General features: G+C 50.1%; 1 protein-coding gene across 2 annotated transcripts in view; it reads left to right on the plus strand.

Moving 5' to 3' along the window:
- The window catches only part of stab1 (stabilin 1), a 335,483-nt gene extending 314,851 nt beyond the window's left edge, over positions 1–20,632 (plus strand). For both annotated transcript variants that reach the window (XM_084317601.1, XM_084317602.1), the window contains one exon: positions 20,499–20,632. In XM_084317601.1, coding sequence (XP_084173727.1) covers positions 20,499–20,573 — 75 coding nt within the window. In that variant the 3' untranslated portion in view covers positions 20,574–20,632. The remainder of the gene's footprint in view (positions 1–20,498) is intronic.
- The last annotated feature ends 3,841 nt before the right edge of the window (positions 20,633–24,473 follow it).

Raw genomic sequence — 24,473 nt, forward strand, 5'->3', positions numbered from 1 at the left:
GTTATATGAGCAAAGACAGAGAGGGAATAGAACATGAATAGACAGAGGAGAGATGACTAATAGACAACAGCTGGGGGTGATGGCAGATGACGGACAGCTGGTGACGGACTGGGAGACAGGGAATGCACATGGGAGACAGCTGCTGGACCTGGGAGGAGACACTAGAGGAGAGACTGGGGGAGGGGAAGACACTAGAGGAGAGACTGGGGGGAGGGGAAGACACTAGAGGAGAGACTGGGGGAGGGGAGACACTAGAGGAGAGACTGGGGGGAGGGGAAGACACTAGAGGAGAGACTGGGGGGAGGGGAAGACACTAGAGGAGAGACTGGGGGAGGGGAGACACTAGAGGAGAGACTGGGGGAGGGGAAGACACTAGAGGAGAGACTGGGGGGAGGGGAGACACTAGAGGAGAGACTGGGGGAGGGGAAGACACTAGAGGAGAGACTGGGGGGAGGGGAGACACTAGAGGAGAGACTGGGGGAGGGGAAGACACTAGAGGAGAGACTGGGGGAGGGGAGACACTAGAGGAGAGACTGGGGGAGGGGAGACACTAGAGGAGAGACTGGGGGAGGGGAGACACTAGAGGAGAGACTGGGGAGGGGAGACACTAGAGGAGAGACTGGGGGAGGGGAAGACACTAGAGGAGAGACTGGGGGAGGGGAGACACTAGAGGAGAGACTGGGGGAGGGGAGACACTAGAGGAGAGACTAAAGGAGAGACTGGGGGAGGGGAAGACACTAGAGGAGAGACTGGGGGAGGGGAGACACTAGAGGAGAGACTGGGGGAGGGGAAGACACTAGAGGAGAGACTGGGGGGAGGGGAGACACTAGAGGAGAGACTGGGGGAGGGGAAGACACTAGAGGCGAGACTGGGGGAGGGGAAGACACTAGAGGAGAGACTGGGGGAGGGGAGACACTAGAGGAGAGACTGGGGGAGGGGAAACACTAGAGGAGAGACTAAAGGAGAGACTGGGGGAGGGGAAGACACTAGAGGAGAGACTGGGGGAGGGGAAGATACTAGAGGAGAGACTGGGGGAGGGGAAGATACTAGAGAAGAGATTGGGGGAGGGGAGACACTAGAAGAGAGACTGGGGGGAGGGGAAGATACTAGAGGAGAGACTGGGGGAGGGGGAGACACTAGAGGAGAGACTGGGGGAGGGGAAGACACTAGAAGAGAGACTGGGGGAGGGGAAGATACTAGAGAAGAGACTGGGGGAGGGGAGACACTAGAGGAGAGACTGGGGGGAGGGGAAGACACTAGAGGAGAGACTGGGGGAGGGGAGACACTAGAGGAGAGACTGGGGGAGGGGAGACACTAGAGGAGAGACTGGGGGGAGGGGAGACACTAGAGGAGAGACTGGGGGAGGGGAGACACTAGAGGAGAGACTGGGGGAAGGGGAGACACTAGAGGCGAGACTGGGGGGAGGGGAAGACACTAGAGGAGAGACTGGGGGAGGGGAAGACACTAGAGGAGAGACTGGGGGAAGGGGAGACACTAGAGGCGAGACTGGGGGGAGGGGAAGACACTAGAGGAGAGACTGGGGGAGGGGAGACACTAGAGGAGAGACTGGGGGAGGGGAAGACACTAGAGGAGAGACTGGGGGAAGGGGAGACACTAGAGGCGAGACTGGGGGGAGGGGAAGACACTAGAGGAGAGACTGGGGGAGGGGAGACACTAGAGGAGAGACTGGGGGAGGGGAGACACTAGAGGAGAGACTGGGGGAGGGGAGACACTAGAGGAGAGACTGGGGGAGGGGAAGACACTAGAAGAGAGACTGGGGGAGGGGAGACACTAGAGGAGAGACTGGGGGAGGGGAGACACTAGAGGAGAGACTAAAGGAGAGACTGGGGGAGGGGAAGACACTAGAGGAGAGACTGGGGGAGGGGAATACACTAGAGGAGAGACTGGGGGAGGGGAGACACTAGAGGAGAGACTAAAGGAGAGACTGGGGGAGGGAAAGACACTAGAGGAGAGACTGGGGGAAGGGGAGACACTAGAGGCGAGACTGGGGGGAGGGGAAGACACTAGAGGAGAGACTGGGGGAGGGGAGACACTAGAGGAGAGACTGGGGGAGGGGAGACACTAGAGGAGAGACTGGGGGAGGGGAGACACTAGAGGAGAGACTGGGGGAGGGGAAGACACTAGAGGAGAGACTGGGGGAGGGGAAGACACTAGAGGAGAGACTGGGGGAGGGGAGACACTAGAGGAGAGACTAAAGGAGAGACTGGCGGAGGGGAAGACACTAGAGGAGAGACTGGGGGAGGGGAAGACACTAGAGGAGAGACTGGGGGAGGGGAAGACACTAGAGGAGAGACTGGGGGAGGGGAGACACTAGAGGAGAGACTGGGGGGAGGGGAAGACACTAGAGGAGAGACTGGGGGAGGGGCGACACTAGAGGAGAGACTGGGGGAGGGGAAGACACTAGAGGCGAGACTGGGGGGAGGGGAAGACACTAGAGGAGAGACTGGGGGAGGGGAGACACTAGAGGAGAGACTGGGGGAGGGGAGACACTAGAGGAGAGACTGGGGGAGGGGAGACACTAGAGGAGAGACTGGGGAGGGGAAGACACTAGAGGAGAGACTGGGGGAGGGGAGACACTAGAGGAGAGACTGGGGGAGGGGAGACACTAGAGGAGAGACTGGGGGAGGGGAGACACTAAAGGAGAGACTGGGGGAGGGGAGACACTAGAGGAGAGACTGGGGGAGGGGAGACACTAGAGGAGAGACTGGGGGAGGGGAGACACTAGAGGAGAGACTAGAGGAGAGACTGGGGGAGGGGAAGACACTAGAGGAGAGACTAAAGGAGAGACTGGGGGAGGGGAGACACTAGAGGAGAGACTGGGGGAGGGGAAGATACTAGAGGAGATGCTATGGTCGCTGCCATTAAGCTAACGACAACAACAATGGCGTCATATACTTTTTCTAACAGGATGTGAGTGACGGTTCACCCTTCTCATTGGTTGAAAATGGCCTTCATGTTTGTACATCGCAATCTGTTGCTTTGGCATTGTACTACATGTATATTACATCAGTGTTAAACCACTGTGAGCGGCCCGGAGTGGATTGGAGCGGAGGAGAACTCTCGCTCCGGACGTCGCGCCGACCCATTTTAAAACCCACTCCGTTGCTCACGTCAAAACCGCCCGCTCCGCTCCCCGCGCCGCTCACGTCCCGCGCCGCTCACATGGCCTGCTAGAGGAGAGACTGGGGGAGGGGAAGACACTATAGGAGAGACTGGGGGAGGGGAAGACACTAGAAGAGAGCCTGGGGGAGACACTAGAGGAGAGACTAAAGAAGGAGAGACATGGGGAGGGGAAGACACTAGAGGAGAGACTGGGGGGAGGGGAAGACACTAGAGGAGAGACTGGGGGAGGGGAAGATACTAGAAGAGAGCCTGGGGGAGACACTAGAGGAGAGACTAAAGAAGGAGAGACAGGGGGAGGGGAAGACACTAGAGGAGAGACTGGGGGGAGGGGAAGACACTAGAGGAGAGACTAAGGGGGCTTTCTCACTGCCATTCGGGGTCGAATCAGCTCCGCTCCGTCCTCGCTCCGTCCTTGGGTGCGAACTTCCCCCCTCCCTCTCCCCCCTCTAGTTTGCATACACACTGCAGTCTTGGTGCGCTCCGGGTTTTGTTTACGGTTTGCGTTTTGAGCGTAAGCTGCCTGAGTGATGATGTCACGCTCTAACGTCAACACAGGAAGAGTTTTAACACACGGTGGTGGAAACTGGATGCTGATATAAAGAAACAAATAACCAATAAATATGAAGTTATATTTGAACCTCTGTTGTCAAGCGCCGTCAATATAACCCACCCCCTTTTCTCACGAATGGAACTGGTGTCGTGGAGTCCGCTTTGAGCGTTTTCCAGGGTTAACGCTAAGTTAAGCTAACACTAGTTAGCTTAGCCTATTTATTACTAGTTAGCAGCTAACATTAGCCCATCGCTCGCGTCAATTATATTGCATGTCATTGATCTACCGGTCGATCGCGGCCGACTGGTTGGGCACCACTGGTCTATAGAAATAAATGCAATCGAATTGTATGTATAGTAGACATAGCAATGGCAAAAAAATTGCCAGGCCTAATGCGAGCCAGGGAAGTCTTGTGCTTGTAACGTGAGGCTCAACATGCTTGTTTGGTTGAGGTCTGAACTCGCCAAATTGCCCATAAATATAGTTTTTGTGGGTATTGTCCAGTTCTTGCTGTATGTTTTTATCTGCCCAAAATTCAAGCAAGCATGAAAGCATTACAGTAATGACATTGTGTGTGTCAGCAAGTTGATACAGCAAGCCTCTCCCGTGTTTTGGTACAAGCTTGTACACCACGCCCCCCGCTCCCACTGGTGCGCACCCGGAACCACCTATTCCAGCGGTCCAGGTTTGGAGCGAATCAGCGTCCCCGGTGATGGGGGGAGCGTTCTCAGTAGGACGACTACACCCTTTTCTGGTGCGATCGGGCTGTGATTCGACCCCGAATGGTTAGTGAGAAAGCCCCCTAAAGGAGAGACTGGGGGAGGTGATGACACTAGAGGAGAGACTGGGGGAGGGGAAGACACTAGAGGAGAGACTGGGGGGAGGGGAAGATACTAGAAGAGAGCCTGGGGAAGATACTATAGGAGAGCCTGGGGGAGGGGAGACACTATAGGAGAGACTGGGGGAGGGGAAGATACTATAGGAGAGCCTGGGGGAGGGGAGACACTATAGGAGAGACTGGGGGAGGGGAAGACACTATAGGAGAGCCTGGGGGAGGGGCGACACTATAGGAGAGACTGGGGGAGGGGAAGACACTAGAGGAGAGACTGGGGGAGGGGAAGATACTAGAGGAGAGACTGGGGGAGGGGAGACACTAGAGGAGAGACTGGGGGGAGGGGAAGACACTATAGGAGAGCCTGGGGGAGGGGAGACACTATAGGAGAGACTGGGGGAGGGGAAGACACTAGAGGAGAGACTGGGGGGGAGGGGAGACACTATAGGAGAGACTGGGGGAGGGGAAGATACTATAGGAGAGACTGGGGGAGACACTAGAGGAGAGACTGGGGGAGGGGAGACACTATAGGAGAGACTGGGGGAGGGGAAGATACTAGAAGAGAGACTGGGGGAGGGGAAGACACTATAGGAGAGACTGGGGGAGGGGAGACACTATAGGAGAGACTGGGGGAGGGGAAGACACTATAGGAGAGACTGGGGGAGGGGAGACACTATAGGAGAGACTGGGGGAGGGGAAGATACTATAGGAGAGACTGGGGGAGACACTAGAGGAGAGACTGGGGGAGGGGAAGATACTAGAGGAGAGACTGGGGGAGGGGAAGATACTATAGGAGAGACTGGGGGAGGGGAAGATACTAGAAGAGAGCCTGGGGGAGGGGAGACACTATAGGAGAGACTGGGGGGAGGGGAGACACTATAGGAGAGACTGGGGGAGGGGAAGATACTATAGGAGAGCCTGGGGGAGACACTAGAGGAGAGACTGGGGGAGGGGAGACACTATAGGAGAGACTGGGGGAGGGGAAGATACTATAGGAGAGCCTGGGGGAGACACTAGAGGAGAGACTAAGGTCGCTTTCACATATAGTTTTGGTGGACTCGGTGTGGTTCTGGTGGTGAAGTTGCAACATTGTTGCATTCTTCATTTGGTTCGCCTGCATTCACATAGCAATCTGTCAGGCACACCGAACTATCTGAACAATGTCACGCGGTCGAAAAGGGCGCTCGTCTATTGGACAGTGGAAATGTGTGTGTGGCTGCGAGCCCGTGTGTGCGCGCGCGTGTGTGTGTCTGTGTGTGGACTGCGAGCTCTGTCTGACTCCAGATCAGCGGAGGCGAGTTCTATTGAAGCCGATTACCACCATCCTCTCGCTAAACAACTTGTACACCACGTTGTTATATATATATAATAATAACAATATAATAAGCCGCATTTTTTCCTCCTTCTTCCCAAGATGCACAGTTAGATATATGGATAGAGAGATAGATAGATAGAGAGATAGATGCAGTGTGCTTGTTTTGCATTGAATGCTGCGAGCAGTGGTAATAATAAGTTTGGTCCGATGAAGCGAACCGAGACCTACGTTTTCAGGCGGACCAGAGTTCGCCTGTTTGGTCCGGCGGACCGAGTTCGACCGCATTCACACAAACCCGAAAAACCGGACTATCGAATTCTGGTCCGATAATCCGGACCAAACAGCCCCTGTGTGAAAGCGACCTAAAGAAGGAGAGACAGGGGGAGAGGAAGACACTAGAGGAGAGACTGGGGGAGGGGAAGACACTAGAGGAGAGACTGGGGGGAGGGGAAGACACTAGAGGAGAGACTAAGGGGGCTTTCTCACTGCCATTCGGTGTCGAATCAGCTCCGCTCCGTCCTCGCTCCGTCCTTGGGTGCGAACTTCCCCCCTCCCTCTCCCCCCTCTAGTTTGCGTACACACTGCAGTCTTGGTGCGCTCCGGGTTTTGTTTACGGTTTGCGTTTTGAGCGTAAGCTGCCGTAGCGATGATGTCACGCTCTAACGTCAACACAGGAAGAGTTTTAACACACGGTGGTGGAAACTGGATGCTGATATAAAGAAACAAATAACCAATAAATATGAAGTTATATTTGAACCTCTGTTGTCAAGCGTCGTCAATATAACCCACCCCCTTTTCTCACTAATGGAACTGGTGTCGTGGAGTCCGCTTTGAGCGTTTTCCAGGGTTAACGCTAAGTTAAGCTAACACTAGTTAGCTTAGCCTATTTATTACTAGTTAGCAGCTAACATTAGCCCATCGCTTGCGTCAATTATATTGCATGTCATTGATCTACCGGTCGATCGCGGCCGACTGGTTGGGCACCACTGGTCTATAGAAATAAATGCAATCGAACAAGAAACCAATGTATAGTAGACATAGCAATGGCAAAAAAATTGCCAGGCCTAATGCGAGCCAGGGAAGTCTTGTGCTTGTAACGTGAGGCTCAACATGCTTGTTTGGTTGAGGTCTGAACTCGCCAAATTGCCCATAAATATAGTTTTTGTGGGTATTGTCCAGTTCTTGCTGTATGTTTTTATCTGCCCAAAATTCAAGCAAGCATGAAAGCATTACAGTAATGACGTTGTGTGTGTCAGCAAGTTGATACAGCAAGCCTCTCCCGTGTTTTGGTACAAGCTTGTACACCACGCCCCCCGCTCCCACTGGTGCGCACCCGGAACCACCTATTCCAGCGGTCCAGGTTTCGAGCGAATCAGCGTCCCCGGGGACGCGGGGGAGCGTTCTCAGTAGGACGACCACACCCTTTTCTGGTGCGATCGGGCTGTGATTCGACCCCGAATGGTTAGTGAGAAAGCCCCCTAAAGGAGAGACTGGGGGAGGTGATGACACTAGAGGAGAGACTGGGGGAGGGGAGACACTAGAAGAGAGACTGGAGGAGGGGATGACACTAGAGGAGAGACTGGGGGAGGGGAAGACACTAGAGGAGAGACTGGGGGAGGGGAGACACTAGAGGAGAGACTGGGGGAGGGGAGACACTAGAGGAGAGACTGGGGGAGGGGAGACACTAGAGGAGAGACTGGGGGAGGGGATGACACTAGAGGAGAGACTGGGGGAGGGGAAGACACTAGAGGAGAGACTGGGGGAGGGGAGACACTAGAGGAGAGACTGGGGGAGGGGAGACACTAGAGGAGAGACTGGGGGAGGGGAGACACTAGAGGAGAGACTGGGGGAGGGGAGACACTAGAGGAGAGACTAAAGGAGAGACTGGGGGAGACAATAGGGAGGTGTAGTGGTTACGTCATTTTCATTTTTCCATGTTCCACCCTCTGTCCAACGCAATGTATTTCCCCATTGCCCATTTCTAAATCGTCTCGTTTAAAACAAATAAAGCATGGACATTTGCATGGTGTACCTTTCTGTGCGTATTCATCCACAATCTATAGCTCAACATGAAAATATTCGCAATTAATCGTAAAGGTAGCGTTTATGTTTTCGTTCACTGAGAAACTACACTGCCATTTGGCGCTGCTGACTGACGTCACCACAGCGTAGACTCCTGGCTTTAGTTGCAGACCTAGGACCAGATTTCCCTTACATTCCATAAGCTTAAAGGAAAACTCCAACATTTTGGGAAATTAGCTTATTTGCCATCTACCCTGGAGTTGAACAAGAAGATACATACCTTTTTCTTCTCTGTGCATGCAGTAGGAGTAGGAAGATGTTGGGAACTAGGCTAATGGAGGAACCTACTTCCAGTGACTGACACTAAGCTAGGCTAACGGTGCACGTCTTCCTATTCCTACTGCATGCACAGAGAAGAAAATGGTATTGTAATATTTACGTGAGTTATACCAGTAGCAGGAGAAACTGCTATTTAGCAGGGAAACTGCTATTTGTCCAAATGCCTGAAATAACCAACTGTACAACCGATTTACAAGGAATACCACTTTATTACATCAAGGTCCTATGCTAAATAATGATATGAGCTATTAATTAAAACCCATGAGCCATGAAGCCGATACGCATTTCCCTTCTGTGACATGCAGGGTTTAACAGAACCAGAGAATGCAGCAGGTATAGACAGACGTCCTCTAGGTAAATTATCACCTCTATGTTAATCACTCTATACATTACAGCACTACAGCACTATCACATATATAGGTAAACCCTTCACCTCTAGGTAGAGCACATCTCACAGCACACTTTTATATGGGCAACAACCCTTAGTTTGAACGAGGTACGGTACATACACAATGCACAACAATAGTCACACACACACTTTATCCGACCAGCTCTGGTCCCTGTGAATATATAGGGCATCGCCTACCGCTATCAGCCCACATTCTCGCTGTAAATCCTCCGTCACCTCTCTCGCTTGGTACGGCCTCACGTCCAATAAGACACTGTATTACAACACCTAAGTAATTCATACAGGTACTAGGGGTCTCTAATTGGGGGGACTAATCGGACCCCGTAAAGGTCGTCTGCAACCGTAACTCAATCGCCTCTATATGAGGCACGCAATTATGAACATGCATACGTCCTATTACAGTAACCCACGTCAAAACACCCTCTTTAAGAGGCACGGCACGTTATACAAAGGAGATGCCTAATCACACACACAGCCCGCTAATCACACTCTCAAATAGGCACTGATAGATAATGGATCAATTGTACACACTAATTATAGCAGACCCCCCCAGGTCCGAATTACCCCTCCCTCTTGGTTCCCCTGTTCCCCTTCAATTGGTCACACAATATCTATACAACATATACCAGCCTGGGCTATATAATAAATAGGGCATATAAAAGGACTAGTCGAATATGCAGGTTAATTAAGGGCACAATATCATACAGATAAGGTAACTAGAAAATACACAATATCCCATATACAATATATATATATATACAGTAGGCCTACACAGTTATAAAAATAGACTGTAATACAAAATCCTATACTAAGTGCAAATGTGGGTAACAGTGGACTTAACTCGCCGCACGGCGCGACCACCCCCGAGGGTCGACGCTTTGGACCCCGTCCAACTCTCCGGACGAATGTTCCGGCACACGGTGGTCCTCCAGGATGTAGTTGGATTTGTAACCTGGTAACGTACTCGGTGTCCGCGAGGACGAGCCAAGTATAAAGTCTTTTGGGAGCGATGTAACTCAGACCCTCTATGTCCCGTCCCTACCTATCTCCAGGAGGGTAAGCCTCCCCTCCTCTCGCTACCGGGAACTATGGACGGCTATCTAACTTCTCTTCATCGCCGGCGGATAACTCTCCACGATCGACCCCACCCCCCGGGCCCTACCAGAGTCTGGTTACTGCTTGCGTGCTCCAACCTCGATCTCTGAGTCCCACTGGCTTATCAAACAGTCTCAGCGTCTCATCCCCGCACACAATCAGCAACACCTGTGTTCAATAATGAAGCCACTTGAGTCCCTGCTCCTGACGTCATCACTTCGGCCCATTTACATCACAGTATGTATCTTAACACTCCAACATTTTGGGAACCCTGGAGTTAGACAAGAAGATGCATACCTTTTTCTTCTCTGTGCATGCAGTAGAAGTAGGAAGACGTTGGGAACTAGGCTAATGGAGGAACCTACTTCCAGTGACTGACGCTAAGCTAGGCTAACAGTGCACGTCTTCCTACTCCTACTGCATGCACAGAGAAGAAAAAAGGTATGTATCTTCTTGTCTAACTCCAGGGTAGATGGCAAATAAGCAAATTTCCCAAAATGTTGGAGTTTTCCTTTAACAATTCGTCCAATGGGAAAATAACTGACCCTGAATCTGTGGCTAGTATCTGTTTCACCCAACACTAGTGCTCCGGTGATCATAACCATTTATCTCTAAAGCTAACCACTATTTTTAAAAGCCACAACCACGTTGCCATATTTGTATTTATAATTTAAAATCGTATAACGTTATTTCGCTGCATATTAAATCACTGTAAATACTAATGTAAATCATTGTTTCGTTGTACATATTGTGTATAGTTTATAACGCTATTGTTTTGTACGTAACGTTAGTAGCTAGCTTGCTTGCTAGCCAGCATGGTGCGTGCAGTGCTTTGCCCCAGAGTGTAACCACAGGTCTGAGAAGAGGACCTGCATATTTGACTCATTCCCGAAACTCCTCTACATGCCCCGATTTAAAATGGTTCACGACAGTAGACATTGCTAACGTCTAGTACGTTTAGCTAGGTAACGTTAGCGTTAGATAGCTAGCTTGGTATCAGCTGGCCGTGACGTGGATTAGGCTACAGCACTGAAAGACAGGCATTCTCCTGCCGTAACTCGGGCGCTGCATCCTGGTAACTGTAGTTATTTTTTAACGACAAATTAAAAACCTTATAACTACCTTTATTTCAACCAAAAATGCTTAAACAATAATGTTAGTGGTCGAAAATGGAAGCTTTTAAATTTCCATGCGGCAGAATTGTTACAATAGCCGATAATCCATTTTCCCAATGATAAATCCCTATACGAGTGGAACAACCAGTGACGTCAGACTTCACCTCCCTATAGAGGAGAGACTGCGGGAGGGGAGACACTAGAGGAGAGCCTGGGGGAGACACTAGAGGAGAGCCTGGGGGAAACACTAGAGGAGAGACTGGGGGAGACACTAGAGGAGAGCCTGGGGGAGACACTAGAGGAGAGCCTGGGGGAAACACTAGAGGAGAGACTAGAGGAGAGACTGGGGGAGACACTAGAGGAGAGCCTGGGGGAGACACTAGAGGAGAGACTGGGGGAGACACTAGAGGAGAGACTGGGGGAGAGACTGGGGGAGACACTAGAGGAGAGCCTGGGGGAGACACTAGAGGAGAGACTGGGGGAGACACTAGAGGAGAGACTGGGGGAGAGACTGGGGGAGACACTAGAGGAGAGCCTGGGGGAGACACTAGAGGAGAGACTGGGGGAGACACTAGAGGAGACACTAGAGGAGAGACTGGGGGAGACACTAGAGGAGAAACTAGAGGAGAGACTGGGGGAGACACTAGAGGAGAGACTGGGGGAGACACTAGAGGAGAGACTGCGGGAGAGGAGACACTAGAGGAGACACTAGAGGAGACACTAGAGGAGAGCCTGGGGGAGACACTAGAGGAGAGACTGGGGGAGACACTAGAGGAGAGACTGCGGGAGAGGAGACACTAGAGGAGAGACTGGGGGAGAGACTAGAGGAGAGACTGGGGGAGACACTAGAGGAGACACTAGAGGAGAGACTGGGGGAGACACTAGAGGAGACACAAGAGGAGAGACTGGGGGAGACACTAGAGGAGACACTAGAGGAGAGACTGGGGGAGACACTAGAGGAGAGCCTGGGGGAGACACTAGAGGAGAGACTGGGGGAGACACTAGAGGAGACACTACCACAGACCAGTGGGTCTTGGACTTCCTGACTGGCAGACCCCAGGTGGTGAGAGCAGGCAACTGCACCTCCTCATCCATCACCCTCAACATAGGGGCCCCCCAGGGCTGTGTTCTGAGTCCCCTCCTCTACTCCCTGTACACACACGACTGTGTGGCTCAGCGGAGTAGCAATACAATCATCAAATTTGCTGACGACACAGTGGTGGTGGGCCTGATCTCTGCCAACGACGAGAGGGCCTACCTGGAAGAGGTCAAGGTCCTGGCGGGATGGTGCCAGGAAAACAGCCTCTCCCTGAACGTCAGCAAAACAAAGGAGATGATTGTGGACTTCAGGAGGTCGGGGGTCAAGGACTACAGCCCCCTCAGCATCGACGGGGCACCGGTTGAGAGAGTCAACAGCTTTAAGTACCTCGGAGCCTACATATCCGAGGACTTGACATGGACCACACACATTGACAGTGTTGTGAAGAAGGCACGACAACGCCTCTACTTCCTCAGGCGCCTAAGGAAGTTCCAAGTCAGTCAGAAGATCCTTAAGAACTTCTACTCATGTACAATAGAGAGCATCTTGACTGGCAACATCACCTCCTGGTTTGGGAATAGCACTGCACAAGACCGAAGCAGACTACAAAGAGTGACACGTTCAGCCGAACGCACAATTGGAGGGGGGCTCCCCACCCTCCAGAACATTTACAACAAGCGTTGCAAGGGCAAGGCTAAGAGAATCATTAAAGACTCCAGTCACCCGAACAACTGCCTCTTTGAACTGCTGTGGTCAGGCAAGCGATACCGGAGTCTCAAGGCGAGCACAGAAAGACTCAGAAGAAGCTTCTATCCCCAGGCCATCAGGCTGCTAAACGAACAATGAACACTACACAACAACAACCACCAAACGCACATAGCACACACATCCACACGCACACACTCACTTTAAACAAACACACTGTTGCACCCACTCCACACACTTTATAGCACACACCCACTTTAAACAAACACACTGTAGCACCCACTCCCCACACTTTATATTTATTGATGAAGGATTGCACTACAACTCGTACACCTTACTGTAAATTGTACCTAAATTGTACCTCATCCCATTTCTGCTTTGCACTATATAGTACTGTACATTAGTACACTGCATAGTATTGTATATTATATGGTAACTCAGAATATTGTACATATGTCTATACCGAACACTGTGACCTCATTTTCTTCTTCTAAATTACATTCTATACTATGTTATTTGATACTATCTTGTCTAGCACAGTCTCTGGAGCGTAAACAGTAAGAAGCATTTTGTATGAAAGTATTCTGTACTTCTGTATGACAACTATTAAAGAAACTAAAGAAACTTGAGGAGAGACTGGGGGAGACACTAGAGGAGACACTAGAGGAGAGACTGGGGGAGACACTAGAGGAGACACTAGAGGAGAGACTAGAGGAGAGACTGGGGGAGACACTAGAGGAGAGCCTGGGGGAGACACTAGAGGAGAGCCTGGGGGAGACACTAGAGGAGAGACTAGAGGAGAGACTGGGGGAGACACTAGAGGAGACACTAGAGGAGAGACTGGGGGGAGACACTAGAGGAGAGACTAGGAGAAGACACTAGAGGAGAGACTAGGAGGAGACACTAGAGGAGAGACTAGGAGGAGACACTAGAGGAGAGACTGGGGGAGACACTAGAGGAGAGACTAGGAGGAGACACTAGAGGAGAGACTAGGAGGAGACACTAGAGGAGAGACTAGGAGGAGACACTAGAGGAGAGACTAGGAGGAGACACTAGAGGAGAGACTGGGGGAGACACTAGAGGAGACACTAGAGGAGAGACTAGGAGGAGACACTAGAGGAGAGACTGGGGGAGACACTAGAGGAGACACTAGAGGACAGACTGGGGGAGACAATAGAGGAGAGACTGGGGGAGACACTAGAGGAGAGACTGGGGGAGACAATATAGGAGAGACTAGGAGGAGACACTAGAGGAGACACTAGAGGAGAGACTGGGGGAGACACTAGAGGAGAGACTAGGAGGAGACACTAGAGGAGAGACTAGGAGGAGACACTAGAGGAGAGCCTGGGGGAGACACTAGAGGAGAGACTAGGAGGAGACACTAGAGGAGAGCATGGGGGAGACACTAGAGGAGAGACTAGGAGGAGACACTAGAGGAGAGACTGGAGGAGGGGAGACACTAGAGGAGAGACTGGGGGAGGGGAAGACACTAGAGGAGAGACTGGGGGAGGGGAGACACTAGAGGAGAGACTGGGGGAGGGGAAGACACTAGAGGAGAGACTGGGGGAGGGGAAGACACTAGAGGAGAGACTGGGGGAGGGGAAGACACTAGAGGAGAGACTGGGGGAGACACTAGAGGAGAGACTAAAGGAGAGACTGGGGGAGACACTAGAGGAGTGACTAAAGGAGAGCCTGGGGGAGACACTAGAGGAGAGACTAAAGGAGAGACTGGGGGAGACAATAGAGGAGAGACTGGGGGAGACACTAGAGGAGAGACTAGGAGGAGACACTAGAGGAGAGACTAGATGGGGAGATGAGGGAGAATCACTAGAGTGTGTGTGCGTTCATAATATGTGTGCGTGTGAGTGCATGTGTGTGTATGTGTGCGCGTGTGTCTGTTCTCTAGAGCCAGAGATATTTAATATTACCATTGTGAATAATGGATATGTGTGTGTGTTGAAAGAGTTACAGAATACAAATATATTGGAATCTTTTCTACTTTAAATTCCAGGCAGAAAGTTGTACAGAAACAGTGTTCCTATGATTAGTAGGATAAGGACTGTTGAAGCCGTTTTCCTCACAGTTTTGTATTATGGTGATGTCATTTGTAGACATCTGTCTTTGCTCTTTATAAGCCCTTAGATTCTGTATATCACTCAGATGTATCACCAGCGATAGTTATGGTTCTCATCACTGTATCACCAGCTATAGTTATGGTTCTCATCACTGTATCACCAGTGATAGTTATGGTTCTCATCACTGTATCACCAGCGATAGTTCTGTATCGTAGTGGCTCTCGCTCGGCGTCACTCATGCACTGTCCTCGCACGTGCACGCGCACTGAATAAAAAGACCACAAAGTACCTTTATATCCCAATATTTGTCTGACCACACCCCTATCAGCTTACCCATATAAGCCGGGGTGGGGCCACCCACTCGCCTCCTTTCTCGCTTTCACCACAAGATGCCTTGGAGAGATCCCCACTTGACATGTTGTTAGTAGGAGAAGAGTTGGAAAACAAGAGATACGTTGACATCATATCTTTATTTTCTCTCTCACTATATTCGAGAAAATACTGCGATATTGTCTTCGTACTGGAGTGTCTGGAAGATGATGATCATTCTACACCTCCGTCGGGTTTTGTATTGGGAGTTTATGCCGCTACATGCTACAGTCCTCCTTGCTGCGGCTGGTTGGGGTGAAACCCTCCAGCGACACAGCTGGACTGTAGGACGCGCCGCTGTTGTGAGAAGCGGTGGGTTCCAGGTTGGTGAGTAATGTTGCTTGCGAGCTCCACTTGTCTGTTAGTGCTATGGGGGCTAGCTGACAATGTTTACGAACACCGGCCCCAGATTAGGGTCCTTTGTTCAGCCTTTAGGCGACGGCGGAGGACCTTGGTTTGAAGCCCATTATAGCAACTAGTGGGCCACACGACCAGTAACTGGTGATCCCAGGATCTCTGGACGCGTGGGTACTTCTCTGTCACCGTATAAGGCCCCGTCTTTCATATACAAATGAGAGTATACCCTAAACGAGGAAATGTGAGCATGGATGATCATTATCGGAAAATCCATGTTCAAGTTGGCTACAGCCCAGATGGGATTTGTACCGGCTCCGCCGGATGGTAAAATCACCGTTGTAAAACTGTGTTAACATCTCGTTTCTCTTCTCTCTTAAAAGGTGAGGAGGGTTTCAGAACGGCGGCCTGTCTGAGTGTGGTTTGTTATATCGTTGGTACAAGTTCAGGTGATAGCTGCTTAGCTTGCGTGCTAGTTGTGGCCTAACTGTTAGCCAGTCAGCTGTTAGCTGCAGGCGCTAGTCTATTGTGTCACTAGGCTAGGTAACGTTAGCTTGCTGCTATCGGCCGAGTGCGGCCGTTATCTTAATGCTACACTGTTGAACGTTCTGAGACTATAACATGCTTAAACACTCTGACTACGACGTCATCTTTGACAGAGGATGTTAGTCGAACCTACCCTGGGGCCAACCGGCGAGGACTGCGTCAACAAGGGGGACCGTAGCGGCGGGATGGAGCGGCGACGCCGCCCATGTCGACAACACAGGACGGCTGTGTTTACTACGGTGCCTTGTTAGAGACTGCAGTTTCGCTTGATCTGCGCTCACGGTAGGAAGGGTCCTGACCAGACCTTGAACATTTCTTCTTGCTTTCCCTTCTAAATGTTTTGTAAATAACGATGCTTTCCAAAACGAGTGTTGCTGCACTACATTTAGGATACGACGCGAGTTATGTGTGAATTGTCTTGTCACTGGTCTCCATGCAAATCGGGTTATTTGTTACAGATGTGAAAATGATCTGGTTTGTTGTGTTGAGACACATTGTGTGTTCATGTACCGTGTACTCACAACTAAGGGGGTTAAACTAACCTATAAAGCTATGCTTAGTGACATATGAGTAAAGAATGATTATTTTCTCAGCCTGTAATGACAATGAACAGTGTGTTCACATATTAACAGGTTTACCTGTTTAACTGGCCGTATTAAGGGTAAAGTAGGAGGGGTGTTTTTCCCCCCGGTTCCCTGGGGACTTCTTCACCCTCCTCTCAGACATGTTGTTACACTATATTGTGTCACTGTGTGGTAGGGATACGATGTAACCCTTAGCTTAGTTGTTGGGGTTGTGCTAACCGCTTGAGAAACTATATTTTCCTAAAGAATAGATTGTTTGGTAACTTTTTTGTGTGTGCTTAGCAAGGCCTGTGGCCGATACTAATCGATAATTATGTATTCTCTTATTATGAAAAACGGCGTTCCTCTGTAGAGTGTTTTTGCCATTTTTTGTAGGTGATAAAGGGTTGTGTGTGTTGTGCGACCTACAACTGGGTTGGGTTGGCCACAGAAGCACATGTGTAAGTCTGGTACCGGGGCTCTTGAGAGGGCCCTCTCTATTCTGTGTTTTTTCCTTAGTAAAAATCAGATGGCAGGTTAGCACATGCGCTGTGTGAAGCTGTTAGATGCTTCATGGAGCTGACTATGACTGCGTCATACTCTTTTTTGTCATTACATCGTATCGTGGGTGTGGGGTCGTAAAGGGGTGAACTGGTAATCCTTTTCTCCCCTTCTTTGATGGGCAGGGGTTAAAACCTCCTGTCCTTCAAGGTTCCTGTCACGTTGCTGTTCGGCACGTTACAGGGTAAGAGGGGGGGGGGGGGGGGGGGGGGGTTTCCTGGTCCCACGCCCTGGAATATTGGGCGTGTGCACCGCAGAAATTCCCCCGCCATGGAGTACGTCACTGTGCGCGTCTCTGTTGGTAGGACTTCCGTGTGCTGTTCGGGTCCATATGATGGATCTGTTTCGGGGGGTGGTCAGGGCTCCTCCTCACGAAGCTCCTATTCGGGCCTTCTGTGAGTTAGGACTCTCCTTCCATGTGTACAGAGTACAGAGCCTCCTCCTCAGATTGTCAAGGTGAGTGGAACCTCAAGAAGGAGTCCTACTCTATTGTGTGTGTATTCGATTCAATTCGATTATTGAGTGTATGGGTTCAGTGCCTCCTCCCCGGAGAGCCCTAAAACCGAACTTTTACATGGCTCAAGGTGCAATATATTCTTTTCAATCTGTTCAGCTCGCGTGGGAAGTCTCTCTGGGGATTTCCGTCTCCTCTCTATGGGAGGGTGGTGGAATGTAAAAATGTAAACAATTTTTACCCCCGGCTGTGTAGACTGGGATACATGCTGTTGGTGCTTCCTTCTTTTCTATTAAAAAGGGTTGGAGTTAGGAAGCATCACACCCCTCTTGTCGTTCCCCTGGGCGCCTTGGGGATTCAATGACAGGTCTAAATAGCCTGTTCATTGATGTGGTTGTGTCCCGACGCACGCATAGTGCTAGCTCTGGGTGTTCTGTTGAAGATCAGGCGAATGACTGGCACGCCTTGGTTGCTTGAGGTTAAAACAGCGTTTTTATAAAGCAACTGGGATGGAAGTTTTTCCTCTTCCGACGACCTGTTTTGGTTGTCGACGGATTCTCGTTCATATCTGGGGGATGATGACGGAATGGATCTGAACATATGTAGAGGGGTCTCACGCCCTGGGGGTGTGCCACCAGGCGCGGTTCGCACCAAACGTCTGGGTGGCGCCTTCTTTTCATGTTTAAGATCAACACGCTTATCTGCCCCTTCTCCTGGAGTAGGCATGTCGGCGTGGTTAGGGCACGGGACTGGTTCTGGTCACGCTGGTCCAGATCAGTTAAACCCGTTGTTCGCCGGGTATGCAGATCTGCTGTTCTGGTACCCTGAGGGACTTGGGCTTTTTTCAGGGGGGAAAATGCCAGGTCGGTCCGGGTGTCACAGGGTTAAGCGCTATGGAGACCCTGGTTGGGTACATTTTGTACTCTGCACTGTCGTAATGGCTTATGGCCATGCCAACCTGTACACGCTCGATCTCGTCAGATCTCGGCCGCTACGCAGGTTGGTCCTGGTTAGTACTTGGTTGGGAGACCGCCTGGGAATACGAAGTACGGTGTGCTTGGGGCTGGTTCTCCATTCTTTTCGCTCCTCTCTCACGCATGGCGAAGAGGGGCCTGTTGGGGTGGTCTTTGACCTCCTCTGGTGACCCTGTGCTTCCCGTATCGCCGGGCCCCGTCCGAAGTAATGTTTCGTCGACCCGTAGGCCTGGGATAACCCTTTTTTGAAAACTGAAACACTTGTACTGCGGTATAGCCAGTGTATACCCGCAGGTGTGTTTTGGAGTTTTTTCTTGAGGGGTTATAGGAACAACCACCGCATTGGGTAACGACAAGGTGGTTGATTCCCTGGTGTGTTGGAGCAGTGTCAACTCCCGGGTTACCCGGTTGAGGGTGCCCCTGCACGTTCATGACGTCTGCCAATCATGTCAGCCTTCTCTGCCTCAAACCCCTCTGGGTGGGTTTTTTTTAAATGGAGGCTTGGTCATGCAACAACACCAGCATACGCCCCTTCCGCCGGGGGGGCTGTTCTCAGCTGACTCCTTTGGCGCCTGTCTCGTCCGCAGTGCTCCAGGCTCAGGTTACAGCATGTTGCCTGGTTTTCCCCGGTGCGCTGCCTGCTTCCGTTGGTTAACCTTTTTTGTGTGCTTACGGCCATGCTGACTGCCTGTTCTGCAGGGTCAGTGTGCCAGGCGGTGTGCTATTGGGGGGAAAGGGCCCGCTCTTGGAGGGGCCTTATCCGAATACGCTGGCGATGTGGGGGGCGGTGTCACTAAGTGACCGCCTGGTGGGGTCTTGATGCCTGACGTCATTGACCTCTCCGGGCCCCCGTTTTCTAGGGGATCCAGTCCCTTCAGTGGGTCTGGGTCTTCCTTCGCGCTCCGCTGCTACGGCCTTGCCACGGGGTTGGGTTTGCCCTTGACCCCGTGATTCTGGGGGCAGTAACGAGGTTGTTCCATCCGTTCGTTCCCGGGTGGCATGCGGGTTGTGCGTGTGTGTAGTCGTGGGGTCAGGCCACGGTCTGCTCACCCTGTGCGTTGAGTTGCTTGAGTGCCTCTTCGCACGGTCGGGTCCGTCGCCCTCCCGGGGACCTCCAATAGGGGGGGTGCCCTCCATTAGGGAGGGTCGGGGGGGCTCGGTCCTCCCTGATCTGATGGTTGTGGGGGGCCTACAGCGGGGTGTATTTGTCGGCCGATGGCTCTCGCTCGGCCTCCCTTGTGCATGAGTGACGCCGAGCGAGAGCCACTACGATACAGAACGTTAGGTTATGACTATAACCAAGTTCTGTTAGTAGTGGTGACGCTCGGCGTCCGACGCCGCTGCAGCCCTTGATCTCGCCTTGTGGTGAAAGCTTGGGAAGGAGGCGAGTGGGTGGCCCCACCCCGGCTTATATGGGTAAGCTGATAGGGGTGTGGTCAGACAAATATTGGGATATAAAGGTACATTGTGGTCTTTTTATTCAGTGCGCGTGCACGTGCGAGGACAGTGCATGAGTGACGCCGAGCGTCACCACTACTAACAGAACTTGGTTATAGTCATAACCTAACGTTATGGTTCCCATCACTGTATCAGATATATCCACTGCTCTTGCATGTCACCCTCCTCAAAGACAAATATGACTGCACTTTAGTACTGAACCCAGATTCTATTTAAACATTGTGATGTTGACTAGTACTGAACCCAGACTCTATTTAAACATTGTGATGTTGACTAGTACTGAACCCAGGCTCTATTTAAACATTGTGATGTTGACTAGTACTGGACCCAGACTCTATTTAAACAATGTCTGGCATGATGTTGACTAGTACTGAACCCAGACTCTATTTAAACAATGTCTGGCATGATGTTGACTAGTACTGAACCCAGGCTCTATTTAAGCATTGACAACTTGATAGTCTGGGTTCAAAGGTTCTGTATTGGTATTGGTTCTGTATTGTTACTGGCCAAATTGAAAAAGCAAAAACAAACCAAATAGTGTCTGTAAGTGTCTCTGTCTGACCACTCCTTCCTCCTCAGGACTCCGGCCAGGCGGCAGAGCCAGCAGAACCCATGGAACCCGCAGAACCGGCTAAGCTCCTGGATCTGGACTAGCAGCGGCGTGGCTGATCCTGGATCTGGACTAGCAGCGGCGTGGCTGATCCTGGATCTGGACTAGCAGCGGCGTGGCTGATCCTGGATCTGGACTAGCAGCGGCGTGGCTGATCCTGGATCTGGACTAGCAGCGGCGTGGCTGATCCTGGATCTGGACTAGCAGCGGCGTGGCTGATCCTGGATCTGGATTAGCAGCGGCGTGGCTGATCCTGGACCTGGACTAGCAGCGGCGTGGCTGATCCTGGATCTGGACTAGCAGCGGCGTGGCTGATCCTGGATCTGGACTAGCAGCGGCGTGGCTGATCCTGGATCTGGACTAGCAGCGGCGTGGCTGATCCTGGATCTGGACTAGCAGCGGCGTGGCTGACTATCTGCTGCTGAACTCGAGCTCAGGTTCCCGCGGGTTTCAACGAAAAATGTGAAATGTGTCAAAACTCTGTACTTTGTACTTTAAATGTCTTTATTTTTGCATATCATTGAGCTCAGTGGGGCCTTTTCCTCGCTCACAGCTCACTTTACACAAGAACAAAATATTGGATTATAAAGGGAAATCCGCCGTAACATTTTATTCAGGTGTTATTTCTATAATATTATACAACTCTGTTTAAATGTCTGAATATGAATAAGTCTCTCCTTAGAGTAACACACCAACATTATGGGAATGCACTTACCGTCTTCTCCAGAGTCAGACATGAAGATAGATACCAATTTCCTCTCTGTGCGTTCAGTAGAAAGCTATCCTGCTGCAAGCTAGCCTAGTTTAGCACAAATTAATGGAACTAACTAGCCTAGCTTAAAACCCGGGGAGAGGTGTTTTTGGCCAACAGATAGGCTAGCTGGTCCATATCCGCTTCCATTCATTTGTGCTAAGCTAGGCTAGCTTGCAGACAGATAGCTTTCTACGGAATATTCATCTTCTTGTCTGACTCTGCATTTCCCAGAATGTTGGTTTATGGAACAGAGAGACAGGATTAGAGATTAGAGACAACAACAGAGAGACAATATTAATGAGACTATGATGTCATCAAGAGAGACCGATACTGGAGCTGCTTCATTGACTTCTAGGACACTATGACAGTAACCAGGGTCATATTACTGGGGTAATGGTATATGTTTTCAGATCCAGAGCTGTAAGAACTACATTTAAATAAAACAGCCGTAAGAACTACATTTAAATAAAACAGCTGTAAGAGCTACATTGAAATAAAACAGCTGTAAGAGCTACATTGAAATAAAACAGCTGTAAGAACTACCATTAATAGAACAGCTGTAAGAACTACATTTAAACAAACCAGAATTGTAAGAACTACATTGAAATAAAACAGCTGTAAGAGCTACATTGAAATAAAACGGCTGTAAGAACTACCATTAATAGAACAGCTGTAAGAACTACATTTAAACAAACCAGAATTGTAAGAACTACATTTAAATAAAACAGCTGTAAGAACAACCTTTAATAAAAACAGATTTGGATGTAATAGCTTTTACGAGTCAGTTACTAATTCATTGTTAACGCACAATATCAATCAACTCAAGTCTTGACAATCTCATTTCAGTGAGACAGTAGTCTATGTTAACAGACATCAACTGTCTGAGGTCATTGGAATACTTCAATGTAAATTATGTTTTTCTGGTGGATTTCTTCTTTTAACTCTGTTGTGTGGCACAAATCTGACCTCCATGTCTCTTTAAAGCGGGATCTGTCCCGTGGACATTAAGAGGACATTGGGACGGGTTCCCTCAGACGTCGCCTGGTTGTGGCGTCCCTGTGCAGCTCCCAGTAGTCTGATGACTGTTCTTAACCTTCTGTATTGTCACCGTGAAAGGGTTAACCCCTTTGGTAGTGTGGTAGTGAAAGGGTTAACCCTTTCAGGTGTCTGTTTCTTGGATTCTTCTTTCCTCCACAGAATTCAATCTCAGAATCGTTCCAGTCTTTAGCTTTCTCGATGGCCAGGAGCCATTATGACACCATCATTATAATGGTCAGTTCTCAAGATTCGAATCCCATGTGCGAGATTGTGCGCCTGAAAGGGTTAAAGCTATAGCTGTGTAACCACTGGTGATATTACAACCTGCGTCGCTCTACGGGGCGGGGGAGCGCAAGGACGGAGGCTCCAACACTGACTGATAACATGCTCAAGAAGCCATCGTTGCTAGGCAACAAATGGGTTGCTTTCGCGGGTGTCATTTAGCATACCGTAATTTAATTAAACTGAAAGATTACCGGGAGGGACGCAAAATGGCCGCTGTGAAATCACTACCACAGAATGGCAGCTTTTAAAAACAGTTGCAGAGGAGAACTGTAGGGTGCGTTCGTTAATCTCTGCCAGGTGAGCCGGGGTTTGTTATATGCATTCTTTTATTAATCAAGGCTTGAAATGTCGGTTTGCAACTATAGCTTCTATCTTAGTACATGTGATATCCACTCAGTCAAGATTCTAGCTTCTATCTTAGTAGTCAACATCACAAGCACAAAGTCTGTTCATTTCACACGGTTGGCTTCGCCCTTACCGGTTGTCTCAGGTCACATGTCCATCCAACACCCGGCTTGAATTAAAGAACGCACCCTTTAAAGGAATACTTTGACGTTTTTGAGTTTTAATGTGGGAAATGATCTATTTATTAGTCCTTCAGTTTCCATATAGCCTATAGATGTTAGAAATTATTAATTCTAAACATGGGGCACAGATAGCCGCATGCTAACCGCTACTAGTGCCCCTTGGTTTCAATAAAAGTATTCCTTTAAAGGAAATCAGTTAAATTCAGTGACAGTAAACAGAGTTAGGCTTGTGTTGTTTCTACCCTGTGACCTGGGTCTAATGTGTTTCTACCCTGTGACCTGGGTCTAATGTGTTTCTACCCTGTGACCTGGGTCTAATGTGTTTCTACCCCTGTGACCTGGGTCTAATGTGTTTCTACCCTGTGACCTGGGTCTAATGTGTTTCTACCCTGTGACCTGGGTCTAATGTGTTTCTACCCTGTGACCTGGGTCTAATGTGTTTCTACCCTGTGACCTGGGTCTAATGTGTTTCTACCCCTGTGATTGGGTATAATGTGTTTATCCTGCAATAAAAAGATCAAATCTGGAGTAAAAATGTGATTTTCTGATCCTGCCTCATACTTAATAGCAGCATAATTTTGTCTCTGGAATAAACACTAGAGGTAATTTATAAAAACAAACACTAGAGGTTGTTTATAAAAACAAACACTAAAGGTCATTTATAAAAACAAACACTAGAGGTTGTTTATAAAAACAAACACTAAAGGTAATTTATAAAAACAAACACTAGAGGTTAACACTGTCGCCTCACAGCTAGAAGGTCCGGGGTTCGATTCCCGCTTGGGGACCAGGTTGCAGTGTGGTCAGTAACCCAGGTGGGGTATCTCCCAGGCCTTTCTGTGTGGAGTTTGCATGTTCTCCCCGTGCTCATAAGGATTTCCCCTCCCGATAAGATAAACCCAATGGAAAAACATGCACAACAGATCGCTAACGCTGTCGCGTCCCTGACGAAGATGGACAGGAGCACTTCGATTGGTCCCTGGGCGCGGCCCTATGCCGCAGCCCCTGTCTGCTCCCGGCTGCCATTGGGCGGAAGGAAGACAGGATGGGTCAAACGCAGAGAGGAAAATTTCGGACCAATAAATTGTATGTGTGTGTCACTGCATGATGACATTGTCAATGTGTGCCATGAATAAAGGCTTCTTCAAAGTCCAGTTTAATCTTAACTCAATGGATACCATACCCGGATAAAGTCGGGTTAACTCGCCGACGCTTGAGCGCCAAACCCGAGAAAAGTCGGGTTTTCATCGTTATTTATTTTATTCGATATTTCCATTCATTATCCATCCAGGGAGCCTGGTGTTATCATAAGGAATGAGTCTGAGATCCCAAAAGTGCAA

This window comes from Notolepis coatsorum (assembly GCF_963971535.1).
Source record: "Notolepis coatsorum genome assembly, chromosome: 6".
NCBI lineage: Eukaryota > Metazoa > Chordata > Actinopteri > Aulopiformes > Paralepididae > Notolepis > Notolepis coatsorum.